At 54.8% G+C, this 21,115-nt stretch overlaps 4 protein-coding genes across 4 annotated transcripts; 3 read left to right on the top strand and 1 right to left on the bottom strand.

Annotated features, from left to right (window-relative positions):
• The first annotated feature begins 4,952 nt into the window (after positions 1 to 4,952).
• pkcA (protein kinase c) lies at positions 4,953 to 9,317 on the top strand. The gene is made up of 8 exons (XM_025665923.1): positions 4,953 to 5,486; positions 5,581 to 5,847; positions 5,915 to 6,484; positions 6,542 to 6,937; positions 7,001 to 7,411; positions 7,475 to 8,021; positions 8,077 to 8,278; positions 8,332 to 9,317. Exons 1-8 carry the CDS (start codon positions 5,081 to 5,083, stop codon positions 8,944 to 8,946), a joined length of 3,414 nt encoding a protein of 1,137 aa, XP_025532338.1. The 5' UTR covers positions 4,953 to 5,080; the 3' UTR covers positions 8,947 to 9,317.
• Positions 9,318 to 10,980: 1,663 nt separating this feature from the next.
• On the top strand, positions 10,981 to 11,983 carry BO86DRAFT_302805 (uncharacterized protein; the record flags this gene model as incomplete). Its single annotated transcript, XM_025667545.1, has 3 exons — positions 10,981 to 11,257; positions 11,313 to 11,614; positions 11,702 to 11,983. 3 exons carry the CDS (start codon positions 10,981 to 10,983, stop codon positions 11,981 to 11,983), a joined length of 861 nt encoding a protein of 286 aa, XP_025532339.1.
• Positions 11,984 to 12,522: 539 nt separating this feature from the next.
• On the top strand, positions 12,523 to 16,775 carry BO86DRAFT_431807 (tubulin-specific chaperone D; the record flags this gene model as incomplete). Its single annotated transcript, XM_025675774.1, has 6 exons — positions 12,523 to 12,738; positions 12,855 to 15,381; positions 15,438 to 15,717; positions 15,782 to 16,150; positions 16,270 to 16,480; positions 16,647 to 16,775. The coding sequence occupies exons 1-6, from the start codon at positions 12,547 to 12,549 to the stop codon at positions 16,773 to 16,775; spliced, it is 3,708 nt and encodes a 1,235-aa protein (XP_025532340.1). The 5' UTR covers positions 12,523 to 12,546.
• A 1,174-nt stretch (positions 16,776 to 17,949) lies between these two features.
• BO86DRAFT_352797 (mRNA splicing protein SYF1) lies at positions 17,950 to 21,112 on the bottom strand. The gene is made up of 5 exons (XM_025669498.1): positions 20,897 to 21,112; positions 20,718 to 20,834; positions 20,606 to 20,659; positions 18,539 to 20,550; positions 17,950 to 18,488 (listed from the first exon to the last, which is right to left on the bottom strand). Exons 1-5 carry the CDS (start codon positions 20,984 to 20,986, stop codon positions 18,188 to 18,190), a joined length of 2,574 nt encoding a protein of 857 aa, XP_025532341.1. The 5' UTR covers positions 20,987 to 21,112; the 3' UTR covers positions 17,950 to 18,187.
• Positions 21,113 to 21,115: the final 3 nt, after the last annotated feature.

The following is a 21,115-nucleotide window of genomic DNA, read 5'->3' on the forward strand; positions in this document are numbered from 1 at the left end:
GGGCCTCTTCTCTGCTTCCAAGTCCTATACGGATCCCCCCCCCCCCCTCTACGAGCTTCTTATGGACGGAAAGTCGGGGGAGGCGCAGGATTGTACTGTACTGTTCTTCCACATCTCACTGTTCAACATCAGTACCTCGCTAGACATAACAGCAGTCTAGCCCCCTCTCTCGCCCAAGCCAAGGCGCGGCAGCCCAGATGACTACTTGACTCCCAACGTAAACTCATCCCCCATCCACTACTCCGTACACATTCAACAACTGTCCCCTATGCCTAAGAGGAGAACCGTAGAAGCTCTAAACTACATACGTCTCCCTCTACAGCTCACCACCTGCCCAGGCGACGACATTGACCGAGGCAGAAGAGTAGAGTACGTGTAAGTGCGCACACGGTTCGCCTTTGCTTTCTCCAGGCGTCCACAGTGGCGTAAATGAAGTACCCGATAAATCTTATTTATGCTTTTCCTCTCCGCCCCTCTCTCTCTCTGTCTCCCGCATGTCTTCTTTGCATTCGTATAGCTCATCATTAGATAGTGTATAGAGAGCACCGTAACAAAGTCATAGGAGATCGGCCGTTTTCTTCTTTTTTATTGTTATCTCCACCACGTCTTTCCGTCCATCCATCGATCCAGAACTTCCACTGTACGTCGTACGGGATACTTTATGCGGATCAATATTAAGTAAACCCCGAGAGACGCGCGCGCGATCAGACACCCAGCCCCAGTCTTCTAGATCAATTCTCTTCCCCTCCTTCTCTCCCCTCAAAGTTTCTCTTCGTAGATCGTCGCACGCCTCCACGTAATATCACAGCGCGTTAATCTGCCTAATCTCGTAACCCCCCCATGTCCCATCTTTCTTATCCAGGGAGTAATCTATGAAGTTGTTCATGGAGATTCGTTCGTCGGTCAGTTGTGATGGAGACGGTTTCTCCGCGGGATTTGGTGGTTATCTATCTGTCTGTCTATCTGTCTAGTCTATGTACAGTACTTGACCAAGATGTCACCTATTGTCCCCGATCAATGATACCCGTGGCTAAGCGTGAATCGAGTAAGTTAGGGGATAGCGCAGACAGAATGAGTGACCTTACCCCCCCCCAAAAAAAAGGGAGGAAAAAAAAAAAAAAAAGAAAATCTCAGAGTAAACTCAATGAATGAGCCGGGGGTGGGGGGGTCTCTCGCTCATCGAAACTCTTTTTTTGCTTGGGAGGAGGAAGAGGAGGGGGGAGCGGCGCAAGGCTGATGAAATCACACACACAGAAACATGAGGGAACAAGCAGCCGCTTGAGTTTGGTCGTGTAGTGTGTAGTGTGTGTGTTAATGTGTGGTTCGGGCATTTCTGCCGTACCGGAGTACGAGTGGGTGGACGTCTTGATCGTGGGTTTTTTGGTGGCATGTCTATAGGCTGATGGTGGCCACACGCGGGACACAGATCATACTCTGGTAACTTACTGTCGGGCTTTTTTTGTGGGGGAATACGATTTGGTTTCTGGGGGGTTATGTATGCAGGTATGATGGAGGAGGTGGTTCTTGCTCGTAATCATGTCTATTTCTGAGTGTATTATACACACGGAGTAGAGTAAGGTGGTTTAGCTACCGGAGGTGAGATGCACTCGCTTGTAGCTGGAGAGGCACATGGCTGTGATTACGTAGCTATCTACTCAGTAATTCACTACTGAGTAACTACCTCATCACTTTTCCACAGCTTATAGATCAGGAATTGATTGGAGAGACACAAAAAAAGAAGAACAAAGCATGCGTAGCTGCCAATGAAACGCTAGGTGAACGGGCCAAGCGCGACTATCCACTTGCACCAAATGATTCACGACTCATCCGGATAATCCACTTCCCATCGGATACTGTAAGTCCCGCTTATATTGATCCTCGGTAGGACAATAATCCGCCTAAAGCGATCTTACCCAAGGTAAAAATGTATTTCAAGATACAAAAATCGTTATCATTCAATATAGCGATAATCAGAATATAGTAAAAGTTTCCTATACAAAAATCGTTATAACAAGGACAAAAATTACCTAAAAGGGTAATGATTAAGGTCAATCCTGAGGGCGAGCAGTAGATTATAGAATAAATAGCATATGTGTAGACTAGTTATACTGCAACAATACAGCAATATCTGGCTATAACTATTATATACTCCGTATAGCTTCACCAATTCAATCGTTATAAATGAAGTTTACAGTACGTTACTTCAACTTGCCCCGGATCGAAAAGCGCACCCAGCTCAGGACGGGGGGAAGGAGACAGGAATGTGGAGCCCATATCCACCCTTTCGACTACCCCACTTGCGGCGCAGGCGGTTTCGACTGTTTACCCGGTTGGGACAGGAGCTCTCTGCTCTGTGCTTTTCGCCTGCCAGCGTTCACTTGGGGATTCCGACTGGAGCTACTGACTCGTAGGTAGGGCTGCGCTGGGCTGCGCTGGGCTGCGCTGGGCTGCGCTGGGCTTGAGGGCTACACTACACGCCTTTCGGGAAGTTATGCGATGGGCTGACAATCTTAACGTCTGCTTAAGTGTGATGAGGTGTTATCTATGCATAGTCTTAATCCGGAGATCTTGTCCTGCCTATCATAGTCAATTGCGCGCAACAGATGTGTTGAGTAGATTGGAAGACTACTGAGTGGAAGAGAAGAGCAAAAGGACATCAAAAAAGCAACGAACAAAAAAGATCAATCTCAAATCTCCAACATTGGTAGACAGTCCCAAGTACTGTACTGTACATAGCACTAAAGGTGGTACTGTACCTTCCTCATCTTCAATAATTTTAGCATGCGTGCTGCAAGTGCTACAAGTCAACTTAACTTATCTACCGTAATCCTAGATTGGAATTATGGAGCGAAGGAATGTGACGGGTGGGGACCGCTATGATCCTACGATGATACTATCACCCAAGCACGCCCGCCGTGCCGCCATGTCGGCCGGACTGGCGGTATTCCTTTTTCTTTTCGGTCCTTTCGGATAGCCCTAAGCGTTGCCGCCAATGTACTCCGTAGCGCTTCAAGTCTTAGGCTAACTATGCCACTCTTTCTCTCTCCTCTGGCGCTATATTCTAGTCTACCGGTAGTCTACCAGACAAAATAAAATTACGAGGCCGTCGCCAGTCGGGTCATTCCGAAAGACCCGAGAGTCGAGACCCATTTTTCTCCTTCACTGCTTGGGCTTGGAGGGAGCTCCATACCGAGGATTTAGCTTGAGAGGGAAGAAAAAAGTAAGTTTTACGAGGCATTCCTCTCCCTTTTTTTTTTTTTTCTTTTTGCGTTTTGCTTTTGAGTGATAGCGGTAGTAATCCGAGCTCCCGAATATGACGGCTGAGGTCACCACTGGCTCCTCCCCCCGTCCATCGTACCATTTTTGGATTACCAGCAGATCAACATTTCAGTAGCTCGCTTTCTGAGCTAGTGAAGGTACTTCGTATGTTGGTGCTAGCTAGCTACCTTGGTAGGAGAGTTTTCTTTTCAAATCTGGGGAGACCAGGAGCAGCAGAAAGCTTCCATCGTACGAGCATCGAATCCCGAACTCAAATCACCAAGCTACACATACTAGCTCTGACTTTCTTTCTCACTAGTAGCACGAAATCATGCTCGCCCCCTCCCTTCCCATTGTTTCCAGGTGCGCGGAAATTCTATAACACGATAACAATCACCTTGTGCGCCTTAGGAGGTTCAGAGAGTATAGCATAATTTACCGGTAGATCTGTAGGTGTAGGCATGCACATAAAAGTTAACTCTATACAAATGAATCATCCCTCACTGCTATCTACCCTCCCCCTGGCTCCAACATTCTCCTTTCCCTTCCATCATGTACTGTAGACTGCTACTCATACTTCAGGCTCAACATGAGACTCCTTCCTAAACCGACCAAGCCCCCCCCCCCCAAAAAAAGCAAAATGCAACCACAGAAACTGAACAGCTGGAGCCTTAGCCGAAAAGAGTCTATACCCGTTTGATGCCCAGGCCGGATTTTGCCGCCAATCAAATGCTCGTCGGCTGTATTAGGCAGTACATTTCCGAGAGATCCTTGCATGAAGTCATATCTTTCCCCCTCCATCAACTACTACATACTTAATTTTGGGTGCTCTACGGAGTACGGAGTTTGGATTATCTTTGGAGATGCATTGTGCTGAGGAGGACGTGAGGAAAAGGATACTGTGCATATGGTCTATGTATCAATTCACCCAGTTGGTAAAAAAAAGGGGGGGTTCCTGACCACAGCAGTTTGAATGCAAGTGGACTCATTCTTTCGAAGGGTGCAGTCCATATCAGATACGCTTTCAATGCCTTATTTGCAGATTTCGCAGTGGATTGCACATATGCACTGTACACTGCACTATCATCTCTACTTGTGGCAGACGTAGCTAAAACACTATCCTGTACAGTACGTCTACATAGAATACCTATGCTATCGGCCGTGGTCGAATATGCATGAGTGTATATAAGTCCTAGCTTATCTCCCCTTCCCCCCCCCCAAACACACCAAGATTAGTAATAATGCGTGGGAGGACGTTAACTATTGTCAGGCATGCACAGTATGTGCCTAAGCGAAGGGCATACGACACAGCACGATCTTCTCTCTCCCCTCTTCCCCCTCCCTCCCTTGCCGATCGGCAATGATGAATGAGATTGTTCTGTGTAGAGTCTGTCGGATGGCTTTGCCGAAAGGACCCTTCCTTCCTTCCTTCCTTCCTTCCTTCCGTCTGAGGTATCCATCAACTGATCTAGTAGCTCCTTCCGTTTTTTCTCTCCTTCTCCTTCTCTACTCCATCGCTCATCATATGCAGTATTACTATCTACTTACCTAGTAGGTGCATCACACCCATCTCCTACCGATCACGCCACACACCCCATCCATCTTCTCCAGTATTGCACATACACATCCAGCTCTAGAGAAGAGAGCAACAGCTGCAAAACAAGAGCAAAGCAAGTGGGTCACAAAAAAAAAAACCCCCCTCCCTCTCCTCATCTGTCCTGTCTGTCTTCTGATCGCAGCAGGACACGTTCAGAACACCACCCTTTTCACGGGTTTCTTGTCCACCTCCCAATAGTTCTCCCCGGCTATATCTACCTTCACCATGGACGGGGACGAGCTCATCGCCTCGGTCTACCGCAAGATCGAGCGGGAGAAGGCCCTCATCGCCGCCGCTTCGAATATGCGACAGTCGACCGACAATCCGCTCGTGCAGCAAAGGGTCGACGCCAACATTCGCGATGGGCAGAAGAATATTGCTTACCTCGAGGAGAAGATGCGGGAACTGCAGTTGCGCCAAGAAAGAGGCCAGGCATCCCCGACCGATCGACGCATCCCGTCGGGCGATGGGGCTCCTGTGCCACCGCAGAAGGACTACGGCAATGAGTATGGCGAAGGGGCCGGCCAATATCCGCAGGGAGGATCAGGGTCTATGCCGTCAGGTGCCCCATACGCAGACCCTCGCCCTTTCGCTCCCGTGCCCAAGGCTCGTCCCAATTACACAAAGCTCGGTAGGCATCTCACGTTCCCGGTCGCCTGGATGGAAGCTATCGAGACATACATCCCGCGTGCGCTTTGAAGCAAGGCTGACTTGATCATCTTCAGACTTGATCAAATATGACACTCAGTACCTGGGACCCAAGATCCAGCTCATGCTGTCCCAGCTGGAGTTCAAGCTGAGTGTAGAGAAGCAGTACAAAGCGGGTATCGAGAAGATGGTTCGCCTGTATCAGGATGAGGGAGATCGCAAGAGTCGCGCCGATGCTGAAGGCCGACGGATTGAGAGTAACCAGAAGATCCAATTGCTGAAGCAGGCCCTGAAGCGATACGAGGATCTTCACGTCGACATCGAATCAGCAGACAGCCCTGATGGTCAGTCGTATAATCACCGGCGCCGTCCTCCACCCTTGTTTCGTAGCTAACCCTTCGTTTCTACCAGATGAGAGCCTAAGCACACCAAACCTGCGTAAGCCGCTCACAGGTCTGCTAACCATGCGCATCCATGCCGTGCAAGATGTAGATCATGCCACCAGCTCCAGGTTCTCGCGAGGCCCGGAAACTTTTGTGGTTCTGAAAGTGGAGGATACCATTAAAGCGCGCACGAAGCCGACACGGACAGATAGATGGCAGGATGAAACCTTTAACCTGGAGATCGACAAGGCCAACGAGATCGAACTCACCGTATACGATAAGTCTGGCGATCGGCCTACCCCGATCGGCATGCTGTGGGTGCGCATTTCGGATATTGCCGAGGAGATGCGTCGGAAAAAGATCGAAACAGAGTTCAATGCATCGGGATGGGTTTCGGCGGAAAAGATGGGACATGGAGGACAGCCCGGACGGCCCGATACTGCGGGAGGAATGGGCTCATCTCAAGGTGGCCCCGGGGGTCCTGCGGGGGCCAGTGGTCAGGGTGGTGCGGCCGGCGCACCGGGTGCTGGTCAGGTCATAATCGATTCGTGGTTTGCGTTGGAACCAGTTGGTCGTATCCAGCTGTCCATGAGTTTCGGTGAGTTTCAAGCCACTCTGTTGCGCGACTGGCTTTTCGTACTGACACCATCTACAGCCAAGCAACTGAAAGACCGACGCCCGTTCGACATCGGCCTCAACCGTCAGGGTGCTGTTCGCCAGAAGAAAGAGGAAGTACACGAGAAGCAAGGCCACAAATTCGTCACGCAGCAGTTCTACAACATCATGCGCTGTGCGCTTTGCGGCGATTTCCTGAAGTATGCCGCCGGTATGCAGTGTGCTGACTGCAAGTACACCTGTCACAAGAAGTGCTATCCCAAGGTTGTCACCAAGTGTATCAGCAAAGCCAACTACGAGACGGACCCGGACGAAGAGAAGATCAACCACCGGATTCCGCACCGTTTCGAAGGTTTCTCCAACCTCTCAGCCAACTGGTGTTGCCACTGTGGATACTTGCTGCCGTTCGGACGCAAGAACGCAAAACGCTGTACAGGTAGGTGAACCTCCTTAAAGCCCGAGAGTCTCGCAGGAACTGACATGCGATGCCTTACTACAGAGTGTGGTCTCACGAGTCACGCCCACTGTACCCATCTCGTGCCCGACTTCTGTGGCATGTCCATGGAAGCAGCTAATCAGATCTTGGAAACTCTTATTCGGGCCAAGGTTCATAATAAGTCCCCCTCGGTCAGCTCTGCTAGTGGTCTTAGCAACCGCACTTTGCGCGCTCCTCAAACTCCGCAGGATAATACATCCATGGCCTATCCTTCAAAGCCTGTCGAGCAGTACGAGCCAGCACGGCCACCCGCTCCGGAGGCTGTGAGCGCTGCGTCTATGTCATATAAACCTCCGCAGTCTCCCACCACCCCTCAAGCATCCCAGACGTCTCCCAGAACCTCGGCTTCGGGCGGTCTTGCAAGCCATGCCGCCGCGGCTGCGGCAAACACTCGTCCTCCCCAGGCGATCCCAGGTATGTTCACATCACAGGGTCACGATCAACTCTTGGGCGGTAATTAACTCACGTGACCTACAGAACCAAGCCGTCCTGTGCAGCCCCAGCCACCCCAGCATGCCCGCTACGATCCTTCGGCTTATCCCATGTTCGAAGGAGGAGGCGTGCCCCATCAGCAGATGCAAAACGTCGGTGCCCCTGGTCCGTATGGCGTTCAGCAGCCGCCGCCACCCCCACCACAGAATATGGCAGTGGCACAGAAGCAAGCACCTGAGGCGCCCCAACAACAGCCGAAGGTCCGAATCGGACTGGATCATTTCAACTTCCTGGCAGTTTTAGGTAAGGGTAACTTCGGTAAGGTCATGCTTGCAGAGACCAAGAGCACCAAGAAGCTTTATGCGATCAAGGTCCTGAAGAAGGAGTTCATCATCGAGAATGATGAAGTCGAAAGCACCAAGTCTGAAAAGCGGGTCTTCTTGATCGCCAACAAAGAGCGTCATCCCTTCCTCCTTAACCTCCACGCTTGTTTCCAGACCGAGACGCGCGTGTACTTTGTGATGGAATATATCAGTGGTGGTGATCTGATGCTCCACATTCAGCGCGGCCAATTTGGCCTCAAGCGAGCACAGTAAGTGGTTCTCGTCATTTAACCATAGCCAGGATGCTGATTTCCGTGCGTGCAGATTCTATGCTTCCGAGGTTTTGCTTGCGCTGAAGTATTTCCACGAGAATGGTGTCATCTATCGTGATTTGAAGCTTGATAACATTCTTTTGACTCTGGACGGTCATATCAAGATTGCGGATTACGGTCTCTGCAAGGAAAACATGTGGTATGGTGCAACCACCAGCACCTTCTGTGGTACGCCCGAGTTTATGGCGCCCGAGGTAAGAAATCCTTCTCCTGCTTCTCCCTGGATTGTGTCTAACAGTCGGACCAGATTCTCTTGGACAAGAAGTACGGACGTGCTGTCGATTGGTGGGCGTTTGGTGTCCTTATCTACCAGATGCTTCTTCAGCAATCTCCCTTCCGTGGTGAGGATGAGGACGAAATCTATGACGCCATTCTTGCCGACGAGCCGCTGTACCCCATCCACATGCCCCGCGACTCGGTGTCTATTCTGCAGAAACTGCTTACTCGTGAGCCCGAGTTGAGATTGGGCTCGGGTCCTACCGATGCCCAGGAAGTCATGTCCCATGCATTCTTCAGGAACGTCAACTGGGATGATATCTACCACAAGCGTGTCCCACCACCCTTCATGCCTACCATCACCAGCCCGACAGATACTAGCAATTTCGATCAGGAATTCACAAGCGTGACTCCTGTCTTGACGCCTGTGCAGTCCGGTAAGGCACCAATCCAGTATGCAAGGTCATTTCACAGCAGGCTAACAACTCTTTCTAGTCCTTTCTCAAGCTATGCAGGAAGAGTTCCGCGGCTTCTCCTACACTGCCGACTTCGCATAAACCTTCTCCGCGTAACTTCTCGACTGCCTGTGCTGATTGCGCGTTTGTCTTGTCTCTACTTTGGCCTGATGTGTTTCTCGGATTCTTGATGTTGCCGGTCTTTGGGCACCGTTTGCGCCGGTGTCTTTCACATACCCATAAGTGTTTTCAGTGCCAGTGTAAGCGTGGTGATAGCTTTTGTGAATGCAGATGGATTGATGGCTTCGACGGTGTTTTATTCTACGACATTCCATTCTGTTTCTGCAAGCCAAGGCCTTTGGTTGTCTTCTAATTTCTGTTTCTTTGTGGGCGTAATTGACGTGCTCGGAATATAACCCTGCTTCGGGGACTATCTCTTCTCATGACTATTGCAGTATATTTTGTGGCAAGGTCACTTCAAGGATGCTGTCATTGTGTTAGAATAGTTTATGAGGCGATAGAGCTGTGCTTGCGCAGGTTGACAGACAAGTATAATCCTATTATTCCTTCCTGTTTCTCAAGATGAGATGAGCGCACTTGGAGTCTGAGTAATGCCTGGTTGCCTGGTCGCTACCATTTGAGGGATTCGACCTGACTTACACATTAGAGGTGAAACACATGCCATGTACACACCACCTCTTCCGCAACTTGCTCTTTGTTCAGGCCATGCCTTCTCCGGGATTGAGTGAATGTGTTCACTTGTAGCCAGAAATAGAGCGGTCTCTCATTCGATCTCACCGGTAACAAGTCTTTGTTTTACCCTGAGCCAGATCCAACCACCTTCCTCCCTCCCCCTACTCTCTATTATACGGTAACTTGTTACTTCTTCCTCTTACTCCTCTTCCCTTTGTCTGCCACCACTCACCCTTCCCAAGTCAGACAAAGAACAAGGGCAGAGAAGGAAGATAAACGGACTACTGATGATCACCAACCACACAAAGAACAAGATGGCTTCAGATATCCAGTGCAGTTTATTGCCCTTGTCGCCGCCGCCGCCGCCGCCGCCGCCTCCACCACTGACTACAGATGACTCCCGACATACTTCGGACGAACTCCCATCAACGCACACCGCTTCAAAGGACACAGACGACGACAGGCTTGTTGCTAGTGTATCCTCTTCTCCGGGGAATCAGTCAGAATCACCTCGTTTTGGCACGAATCCTAACGGCACGAGCAAAGACGTGACCCCCGAAGCGCCGGCAGTGATACCTGCTACTTCTACTACTTCTACGAGCCAAGCCACCACCCCGAGCCCAACCCGACGCATCTACAATTTCCTGTGCTCCGCAATCACCGGCATGGCTCGAGTTAGAAAACGAGGCCAGGACAAATCCACCAAGGTCAAGCAAGCGAAAAAGGACCCGGACTATGATCCGTCCAAGGAGGACCACCGAGACGAAGAGGAGGAATACCGGTATGGCGCCAACCTGATGAAGATCGAGGCCGAACATCTGGGGAAGTACCTGCACGAGACCATTTCCGGACCGCGGCGAGGGAAGAAAAGCTTGGAGTTGCAAATCCCCGTCAAGATTGAGGAGCAGGATGAGGGGGTTACGTATCCTACTCCTCCTGCTGAGAGAAATACTCTACTGTCGGTCCAGACGACCGTGAGCAAGAGGCCGCTGGATTCCGACGCCATCAGCCCTATCATCAAGAGGCTAAAGCTGGAGGAATCGCACGAGTCGATCCTGTCCTCTGTGCAAGATACCCCGGCGCCGGAGCTGAGATTCGACTACCGCCACAATGCATTGGCCGAGTCGGCGGCGGGTCATCTGAGCACACCGACGACAAATACTTCTCGCGCGGGCTCCCCTCTGCGAACTCAAAGTACCCCGGGTTCCTTGTCGCCGGAGCTGAGTCCAGGTGGTGACGGGGTTGATGTTGCTATGGATGATGCGCCTTTGTCGCCTAGTGTGAGCCCAGTTGCTCGGGTGGGTTTTGTTGTGGATGAAGAGCAGTCGCCAAATATGAATCCAGGCAGCCTGGGCGACTCCATCGTAAATTATCAGCGGCCCAAACCATCTCGCAAACCATCTCGATCTCGGCGCCAGTCGCACGGCAAATCGCAGGGCAAATCGCGCAAGAGAACTTATTCCCCCACGGCGGACAACAGGTTCGACTCGCCTTCGGACAGCGAGAATGACGAGAGTCTGGATGAGTTCGAGATGCATCGCATCAGGCCCAACGAGAAAACGGGGATTGTGTTTGACTTCTCGTCGGAAAGAGCGGCGCGCTGGGCAACGGCCATCAACCTGCCCGAAGGCCTGTACAATCATGAAGAGCAGGACCTTTTCTTCCGGCTTGCAATGCGGGGCTTTGAGCCCCTCGTTCCCCAGCTCTGGCGACACGACTTCCCGACGCTGCCGGAATCGTTGTATCCACCGATCTCGGGCCCGTCGTTCAAACCTCTGTTTCAGGTTCGCAGAAGCTCCAATCTGTATGGTGAGTGATGTTCCCGGGAGACTGTTTCGTTTTGATTTGCTGATTATGGCCCTAGCCACCAAAGCCCTAGCCAATCTCTTCAATGTCGGGGGCCGCGTCCGGGACTGCGACATCCTGGGCCAAAGACCCGAGAAAGTGATCAAGGCAGCCATCAAGCAGTACTTCCGCTGGGCGCTGTTCGATGCCGATCTCCACACGACCGAAGATTCGATCCCCGTGTATGCGATCTACGCCCAGAAGGAAGGCGAGACGACGCTTCAGGCCGTGCAGCGACTCAACCGACGTCTGCGCTATCTGACCTCGAAGTACCACGAGGCTCTCGGGATGACCCAGGGGCCGACGCAAGCTGAGGAGCCGGTGCAGACTGCGGGTTCGATGCAGACGGAGAATCCGGTGCAGATCGAGGAGACGGAGCATCAGGAACAAATCCACGACTCCATCGAGACCCCTCGCAGCTTCCCGCTCCTCATGGGCTTCATCATCTGCGGTCCGATTGTCGCGATCGTGACGCACAGCACGGATCCCCAGGAGGCCGAGGCCAGCTTCGATGGCAAGTTCATCTCGCAGTTCGACCTGTCGGAGCGGGGGCAGGATGTGTGGAACTCGCTGGCTATTGCGATTGCGGTGATGCATACGCGACGGACGATGATTCGGTTGGCGGAGCAGGGGCTGGGCGGGTTTACGTTCTACGACACTGCGCAGCCGGCGTCAGATCGGGATCTGTAGTTTGCATTTGATATTTAGGGTATGATGCTCAAGGGTTGTTTGCGCACTCAGGTGGTATTCTGAGGAAGTCTTCATTCTTCGACATGTGTTATTCCTGGCTTTTTCGTGCTTTCTCTGGGAGACGAGTTTTTCTTTGATATTGATTTCGGCTGTAGCTTTAGGGGTCTTCTATCTAGCAGGTTTTATTCGTTTATGTTGACTGAGAAATGAAGCTGCGGTGTAGCTGGTAGTTATTTGATTGTAGTCGTACAGATTTCTGGAGTGGGAGCGTGTATCTAGGGCTTCGCACAGTATATATATTCGTGCAGTGTCGATCCTCACCAGCAGTTGAGTATAAGGATATCCCACCCCATGTAAGGCCTGCTAGCTAGTGCCAATGACCTACTCAATCCCATCAGAGATAAACTTTCAAATCCACTTGTAGAAAGTAATCTATGTTGAAAGAGCAGAAGTGAGAACAGGTCACATGACCGGAAGCGGACTCTCCCAGCGATTCCCCGCCGATCTCTCCAACTACTACTACCACTACTTTCGATCAACAGCCGTACTTCAAAGCTTCCACCATGGACGCGGCAGAAGACCGCGAGGTCAAGCTCCAGCGCGCCTCAGGCGACCTCGTCCAGGAGTTCTCCGCCCAATTACCCTCCTTGCTGTGGAAGAAGCAGCAGCAGCAGCAGCACAAGGACTCCCGAGCCCGAGTCCGCGTCCCACGCCGCTGGACCTCCGCGGCCAAGACCGAGAGACTCGTAGCTTTAGTGAGTTTCCCAGCCACATTTCCTATACCAACATCTAGCCGTGTCCCGCCAAAAGCGACAAGATAACCTCGACACGGGAGTGATGAATGAAAGTCCCACACTGACCCCCTTAACAGTTGGAACCCTTTCAAGAATGGCCCCAACTGCTGGACCCGCACCTGCCAACCCTCCTCCCGCCCCTGGTCGACGCCTTCCTGGCCTATTTGCTTCAGGACCGCGACTGCGAGGCCTCCGCGCCCCAGCCGTCGGCGTACCCGCTGCCCCGCGCCGTCGGCCGCCTGCTCTACACCTTCTGCAAGGTGCGGGGGGTCAAAGTCATCAGCCGGTTCTTGAACAATGAGCCGAAGTACCTGGATCCGCTGCTGCGGGCGTTCATTGCTTGGGATGTAGACTCGAATGAAGCGCTGCCCTGGGATGGCCCCCGCCGCATGGTGTGGGAGGAGCGCTATGTGATGCTCATCTGGTTGGCGCATCTGCTGCTCGCGCCGTTTGATCTTGCGTATCTGTCTTCGGATGATGTTGTGGTGCCGTTTGGGAATCTGGGGGTGGTGGGGGGGTTGGAGGGGCAGGGGCAGACGCCCAGGCTGGCGCTGGCGCTGCGGTCTGTGGCGTTGGAGTATGTGCATGTGGCTGGGAAGGAGCGCGAGGCCGCGACGGTCTTGTTGGCGCGCTTGGTTTTGCGGCGCGATATGCAGGCGCTGGGGCTTTTGGGGGGGTTGGTGCGCTGGGCGTTTGGGGTGCTGCTGCCTGCTGCTGGGGGTGGGAGTGGGAGTACGGAGTCTACGACTACGACTACGTCTACGTCGGTCTATACGTGTATCGGGGTGTTGTCGTTTCTGGCCCGCTTGGCGGCGTCGGGCCAGGTGGAGGACTTTGCACCGTTGATCGTGCCGGTCTTTCGGCAGACGCTGCGCGTCGTGCAGGGCACCTCGGAGGTGTCGCGGGTCATTCAGTCGTCGGCGTCGGCCAGGAAGATTGTTATCAAGATCCTGCGCGCGCTGACGGTGATGGCGCTGGCCGCTGGCGAGCGGGCAGGCAGTGCGCTTACCGAGGATGAAGTCTCGAGTATCCTGGAGGACTCCATTGATCACTTCCTCGTCTCGCTGGCGGATAAGGACACCCCGGTGCGCTTTGCGGCCAGCAAGGCGCTGAGCATCATCACCCTCAAGCTGGCCCCGGACATGGCGTCCGAGGTCATCGAGGCCGTCACCGGCTCGTTGGAAGAGAACATCCTGTACCAGAGGTCGGACGGCGCCATCGTGACGCCCTTGGAGGCGCGTCGCATCGGGATGAGCAGCCTCAAACGCAACCTGAGCGCCGTGGACGCCCAACGCTGGCAGGGCCTGGTCCTCACGCTGGGCCACCTGCTCTTCCGCCGTGCGCCCCCCACCCACCAGCTGCCTGCGGTGCTGCAGCCGCTGGTGTCGGGTCTGGACTTCGAACAACGATCCTCGACGGGCAGCTCGGTGGGCACGGGCGTCCGCGATGCCGCGTGTTTCGGCATCTGGGCGCTGTCGCGCAAGTACACCACCCAGGAGCTCCTCGATCTGACGACACAGGCCATCAGCACCCCCAGTGCCCAGGGGGAGCAGTGCACCACCTTGCAGATGCTGGCTGTTGAGCTGGTCTGCGCGGCCTGCGTGGACCCCTCGGGCAACATCCGGCGGGGCGCCTCGGCGGCCTTGCAGGAGCTGATCGGCCGTCATCCGAATACAATCGCCGAGGGGATCCCGCTGGTCCAGGTGGTGGACTACCATGCGGTCGCGCGACGCTCGAGGGCGATGAATGAGATTGCGGCAGCCACGGCCGCGCTGAGCCCTCACTACTGGAGTCCACTGGTGGACGCGCTGATGCATTGGCGGGGCATCGGCTCGCCGGACGCCGAGTCGAGAAGGCAAGCGGCGCGGGCCATTGGGGGGCTGAGTGTCCAGGGCTCCTACCGGACGATGCAGCAGGTGCTGGAGCGGTTGCTCGCGCGGCTCCACGGGATCCCGCACGGTGAGGTGGAGACGCGGCATGGTTGTTTCCTGGCCATCGCCGCGACGATCGATGCATTCCACGACCAGCGGGTGAAGACGGAGGGCGCAGCGGTGCCGGAAGCGGTGGCCGTCGCCGGTCTGTTGGATCGGGTCTGGGGGATCTTCGACTCGCCCCTCGGACCGACGAAGGACGACCTGACGCTGCAGAGCTGGCGGCCGGAGCTGACGGCCGAAGCGTCGGCGTGTCTGATTGACTCGCTCTCGCGCGCGACGTCATCGCAAGCCGGGCCACGGCCTCCCCCTCCGTCGTCGGCCGTCTTGGACCAGGCCCGCGACGTGCTCCTGCTGTGCATATCGCGGAGCGAGGATATCTCGATCGAGACTTCCTCGCAGGCCGTCTCGGAGCTGTGGCCTCTGCTGTCGTCCGAGACGCAGCACGAGATCCTGGAGGCGTGGTTCGCGCATCTCAGCACCGCCTGGAACCTGCCCACCGGCCGCGGCCAAATCGCGGCGTTGGGTGCGGTGTTCCGACGGCTGCCGCCGGACAGTCCCCTGCGGGAATCGGTGATTGCGAACCTGACCCGGTGTGCGGAGAAGGAGGAGCTGATCGAGAAGCGGGTCGCGGCTGTGAGGAGTTTGTCCGGCGGGGTTCTGCCGCATATTGGTATGCTTGTGGATGCGCGTTTGTGGATGGGTTGCTGACATTTGACGTCACTGTAGACATCACGGATCGTCTAGTGAACCACCTGGTCACACTCCTGAACGATTACACCACCGACCGCCGCGGCGACGTGGGCTCCCTGGTCCGCCTCGAAGCCATCCAGGCCGCGGGGATCATCCTGCCCAACGATTCGGCGGGCCGTAGTCGCGTTCGATTCCAGGCTATCGTCGGCTGCCTCTGCCGCCTCGCAGCCGAGAAACTGGACAAAGTCCGCATCGCCGCCTGGCTTTGTCTGCAGCGTTTCTGGGAGACGGCCGAGGAGTTTCCCCCGCTGCTGAAGTATGTCCCGTCCCTTTCTCTGGTCGATAAAACTGATAACCTAACTGGTTTGGGGATGTGATAGTCAATACGACCACTTCAGCCACGTCTCGACCGCGGCATACTTCCTCCAACTCCTGAGTCTCCAGCAGATCCCCTGGCTGCGGATCCCCTTGTTCCAGGGTCTGGCGACCTCCGCGGTGGCCGGAAGCGAGGGCCTCATCCGTGCGAGTCGGGCAGCGTTGGTCAAGAGTTTTTTGGCGGGGGAGGAGCAGCAGCAGCAGCAGCAGCGGCAGCAACAATACCTCCTCGCCCTGCTCACCGACCTCAGCAGCATCTTGGCGACGAATCTGCAGGACGATCGCTATGCTATCCCGGTGATGGAGTTTGTGGGGTTTGTTCTTGATGGGTTTGGGTTTGGGTTGCGGGTTGTCGAGGGTTCGGAGGGTGTTGCGTTGCGGTATGTTCCCCCGCGCCCCCCGGTTTCATTCTCTTTTCCTTTCTCTACCGGCATTCGAAAGTTTGGGTGAACGCTAAACGCTAATTTGTTTGATGGTTTCTTTTGGGGGATAGGGATATTTTGAGAGAGATCTTCGTGCTCGTCCAAAAAGCCCACTTCAAATCCCCCAATCTGGCCCGTCTGGAGGCTGCGGTGAGAGTCTACGCGCCGCTGTCGAGGGTTGCGGAGGATCTGGATGGGGATGGGGATGTGGATGGGGCGGCAGCATTGCAGAAGGACGTCCGCAAGAAGATGACGGGGTTGCTTTTGCATCCTTTTCCGAGGGTATGTTTTTTTCCGTTTCTTTTGTGTATTGAGTGGGGATTTGGGGGAGCGGGTTGGTTTTGGGTCTGATAGGTGGCTTCAGGGTCTTTGAGGGCTCCTGGGCTCCTGGGTTACTGAGGCTACTGAACTATGCTAACTCTGTTCTGTTTCTTTGTTTGCCGGGCAGGTCCGATCACTCACGGCAGAGTATCTCTTCATGGAGACCGGGGCGGAGGTGGTCAAGGTGGAGGATTGGACGCGGCCGAATCGCGAGTTGAAGGGGGTGGTGGAGGTTGTGCGGGGGGTGGTTTTGTGAATCCTCAGATCAGGCTGGTGGGGCGGTAGGTCTCGGTGTATAGTGTTGATTGATTTACTTACCGAATTCAGCGGATTGTTTAATATAAGGCGGTTTTCTTTTTTTCCGGGTTACTTTTGCTGTTGTTATGGCTGTTGCTACTGTTGTCTTTAGGGTAGGGTAGTGGTGTAGGTTTTGGGGTTTGTTGCTGCTGTATGGTTTGTGTAATTGTGGTTAAGTTCTAGAATAGGGATCGTGGTCTGTTATGGTTGTGGTTATGGGTATGGATATGGGTATGGATATAGTAAGGGTATGGTCATGGTCATGGTTATAGCTATAGCTATAGTTATAGTTATAGTTATAGTTATGGTTATAGCTATGGTTATGGTTCCGGTTCCGGTTCTGGCTCTGGTAGTGGAGATGAAGACCTGTTTTATACTCATACAGTCGGATGGAGTCAATTCCCGGTTCGCGAAGATTGCTGTCGGGTATCCGATTGATTCTATCCTCATGGCCCATGACCCTGGCTAGGTTCAAGAATCATACTCCCGCTGAGATGGGCTAGGGGAGGAGGGCACCACCACCACCACCACCCAGACCATAAGGAAACCTCGATACAAAAGTGTCCAGGGGGCAGTCCCGGGGAATATAGAATAAACCACAACCAACCCGAACCCAACCCCAACCCAGCCTAGTAACTAACCCCAAGTACAACTTACTGGACTGTACTGTACGGTAGGTACAGTACAGTCCAGTCCAGTACCTTCCCAGTTCAAGCGCAGCATCAACAACTTGGCCCTAACTACCTTAGCACTGAGTCCCTTCCGTCGTCCTTCTCTGTCCTGCCGGGACTCTCTACGGTATGTACAGTACAGTACAGTACAGGATTGACTAACCCTAAGACCCCATGGCTGCTGGGCTGGTAGGAAAGAAAAGCGGATATACCAACTATTTATCCAGAAGAATCAATCCTGGTAGAATAGAGCGCACTAGAATGGAAAATCGTATTGAAAAAAAACCCCTGGAATATATCGATGGGACGACGTCACGATAAGATGGATAAGATGGGACAAGATAAGATGTACGAGACGGAATATTCGGATACAGTGCGCGACGAAGCGCGTGAAGAAAATAGATTCAAATGGAATGGGATGGGGTAAATCGGAATAACAAAGGAGATAGATGGGTACCCTATGGGGGGGGGGGGGGGGTTGATTGGACCGTGACTGTAGGTGGGTTGTAGGGTGTAGGATGTGTTGTACACTCGAAAATTCAGGGTTGCGGCGGGGCGGGAGGTAAGAGTGAGTGAGATGATCTGAGACCAAGAGCGATAGGAGAAGGTATGGTATGGCATGGAGTTGGTTCATCTATGCAACTGGCTGATATGCAAGCAAAACAAACAAAATGGCATCGCTACCGAGGCAGAAGACACACTAGTCATCCATCTCATCATCCAAATCGATCGCGTCCGGGTTGACGGGCGCGGCGACAGCGTCACCACCACCACCCACAGGTTGCGGCGGCTGCTCCGGCCGGTTGCCGCCCTCCGGACCGGTGCTGGCCGCCACAAAGCCCACGGGGGCCCGCGCCTGTCGCTCCAGCGCGGCCATGGCGTCGGCGTGTTCGGCCGCCGCGGCCGAGTCTTCGTCGCCGTTCTCGAGGGGCTTGTCCTCGGCTTGCGTGCGTTGTTGGCTGCGGGCGATGGCCTGGGAGGCGATGAAGTTGACGTCGGTGCTGGGAGTTGTTAGCTAGATGATTCACCGACGAAGAGACAGAGAACATACTTGTACTGCGCCTGGACACTGCGCTTGATCCGCAACATCTCCTTGAAGGTATCCTCGTTGCCGTGCTGCACCTCGAAGGCTTCCCATTTCTGCCAGAAGCCGGCGTTGGTCCGCGGGTCGCAGAACTGCGAGGCATGCCCGTAGATGGCGCGGGCCCGGTCGATCTCGCCGAGGCGGCGCTCCATCTCCGCGAACTTGAGACACATCTCCTTGGCCTCTTGGTCCGGCAGGGCGGCGATGGCGCGCTCGTAGATGGGCCGCGTGGACGTCAGGCCGAAGTTGGAGGCCGACTTGGTGATGTAGAACTCGAACATCTCGAAGCGGTCCTCGTCCGACACCGCGCGCGTGGCCCGCTCGTAGATCCGCATCGCGTGGCGCGCCAACCCGCGCTCCTCCTCCAGGTTGCCGTACATCAGGTACAGCGGCTTGGCGAACTTGGGCGGACAGCCGTCCAGGGCCTGCTCGAAGAGGTCGCGGAGGCGCTCGATGCCGATCTTGCGGTCGACCGCCTTGGTCAGGTACAGATTCCACAGCTCGAAGGCCACCGGGTAGCTGAACAGGTCCAGGCCGCGTTCGTAGACCTTGAACGAGTCCTCGAAGTACTTGTGCTCCTCCAGCAGGTTGGCGTAGTTGACCACCGTCTGCGGCGTGGCGATGCGGAGCTCGAAGATGCGCTCGTAGACCGCTTTCGTCTCCTCGATCGTGGACACACTCTCCACCAGATCGACGTAGAAGCTCCACAGCTTCCAGCTCTTGTGCACCCGTTGCTGGGGCGAGAGCGTCTCGTCGAAATAGTCCACCGTCGAGCGCTTGGGCGCCTGGGTGGCCTTGGCCATGATCTCGACCGCCTTATCGAAGTTCTCACTCCGAAGCTCCATCTCCGCCCATTCGCACCACGTCTCGGCCAGTTCCGCCACTGACTTGAACGGAACCTTGACGGCCTTCTCCATGATGACCCGTGCGGTATCCAGATCGCCGCCGTTTTCGTAGAATTTGGCGTAGTTGACCCACAGCTCCGAGAACTTCCCGTGGGCCTTCTTGGGGTTGATCGCGGCGATCGCGGCGGTGTAGGTCTGTACGATTTCGTGCCTGTTGTCGCCCCAGAGCGCGACGCGCTTCTCCCATTCGATGACGTTGTGAGGGTTCTGTCGCAGAAGCACATCGTTGACGAGGAACGGTCGTCGATCCATCAGCTGTTCGAACCGCAGCATGCGCAGGTCGAGGTCGAAGTCGGCCTCCTCGTCGCTCTGGCCGTTGTCCGTCCGCGCCGCCGCCGACTCCATCAGGCTCCCGATGATGGACTCCTCGAACTCGACGTACGCGTCGAAGACCAGCGTGAAGTCGCGCACCGTCATGACGGTGGTGATACCCTCCTCAAAGACGTCTCTCGCCTTCTCGAAATTGCCGCGCGTGATCCAGTAGGTCGCCAGGCCCGCCCACAGCTTACCTCTCTGGTCCGCAAACCGGTCGATCCCGCTGCGCAGGATGGCGTCCACATCGATGCCGACCCGGGGCCCGGTCTCGATCTGCTTCGCCTTGGAGACCAGCAGGTCCACCATCTCGGTCCACAGCTGGAAATTGCTCTTCCCCTCCTTGGACTGGAAGCGCGAGTCGTCGAGGATCTGCATGTATTTCTTGACGGCCTCGGTGTAGTGGCCCATGTCGACCAGCAGGGCGATGTACTCTTCGGCGTTCTCCGGGTGGATCTGCATGTAGCGCGCCCAGATCTTCACGGCCGTGAGGCCCGAGGCGGACCGCGCGAAGGTCTTGTAAATCCGCCAGATGCGGTTGTGTTGGGTGATGGGGAGGGCGCGGAGGGCGCGGTCGAAGGTGCGGCGCGTCTGCGTCACCAGTGGCTGCTGCAAGAGAAACGAGAGATACAGCTCCCAGATGCGCGGCATCTTGTTGAGCAGGATGAGGGCCCGCTCGAAGAGCGCGTTCACCTTCTGGTACTCGGCCTTGTACACCGTCGCATTGCGGCCGCGCAGGTGGTTCGTCCGGAACTCGAGATACTTTCGAGTGTCAGTTCAACGTCTCCGAATTTTAGGGAAAGCAAGAAATCCATACCAGTTTCCACAGCTTGTACGATCTCGGCAGTTGTCTGCAAGCGCGTTCCATCACCTGCGATCATCCGTCAGTTTTTCCCGTAAACATTGTGCCCGATTCCGAGAGTACATACAAATGCCTGCTCATACAGCGTTCCATTCTGTTGTTTGTATTCGATATAGGCGAGCCATGGCTTGACGCTGCCGGGATTGCGGAGAAGATCCTGCTCGTACACAGTATCCTGATCGGCCTGCACGCAACACATCAGTCTCAGCTCTTTTTCCGCACATTTCTCCCCTCCACGCCACTTACAATCAGGTAGAAGTCCGGCCCGGAGGCCGAGGAACGGTCCATCTGTGCGTGTTGCCGGTGGGATCTCGGGGGCAGGATTGTCCCTGGCATTGCGCCACTCGAACTGAGCGGGACCGACTCGCACGGAAATCAGCGCAGGAGCACCAGGCGAGAGGTGTGTCGCATGTGAAACGAGAATAAGAAAACGCCCTCGTCGCTGCTTTGAAGGGAGAGGAGGGG

Source organism: Aspergillus japonicus (genome assembly GCF_003184785.1).
Source record: "Aspergillus japonicus CBS 114.51 unplaced genomic scaffold BO86scaffold_3, whole genome shotgun sequence".
NCBI lineage: Eukaryota > Fungi > Ascomycota > Eurotiomycetes > Eurotiales > Aspergillaceae > Aspergillus > Aspergillus japonicus.

Bases quoted from the DNA above. Each gene is read 5' to 3' on its own strand.
- pkcA (XM_025665923.1), top strand. From the start codon at position 5,081: ATGGACGGGGACGAGCTCATCGCCTCGGTCTACCGCAAGATCGAGCGG. The intron at 6,485-6,541 runs GTGAGTTTCAAG...CACCATCTACAG, and splicing joins CCAGCTGTCCATGAGTTTCG to CCAAGCAACTGAAAGACCGA. The intron at 8,279-8,331 runs GTAAGAAATCCT...CAGTCGGACCAG, and splicing joins CCGAGTTTATGGCGCCCGAG to ATTCTCTTGGACAAGAAGTA.
- BO86DRAFT_352797 (XM_025669498.1), bottom strand. From the start codon at position 20,986: ATGCCAGGGACAATCCTGCCCCCGAGATCCCACCGGCAACACGCACAG. The intron at 20,660-20,717 runs GTATGTACTCTC...GGATGATCGCAG, and splicing joins CGCTGTATGAGCAGGCATTT to GTGATGGAACGCGCTTGCAG. The intron at 18,489-18,538 runs GTATGTTCTCTG...AACAACTCCCAG, and splicing joins AGTGTCCAGGCGCAGTACAA to CACCGACGTCAACTTCATCG.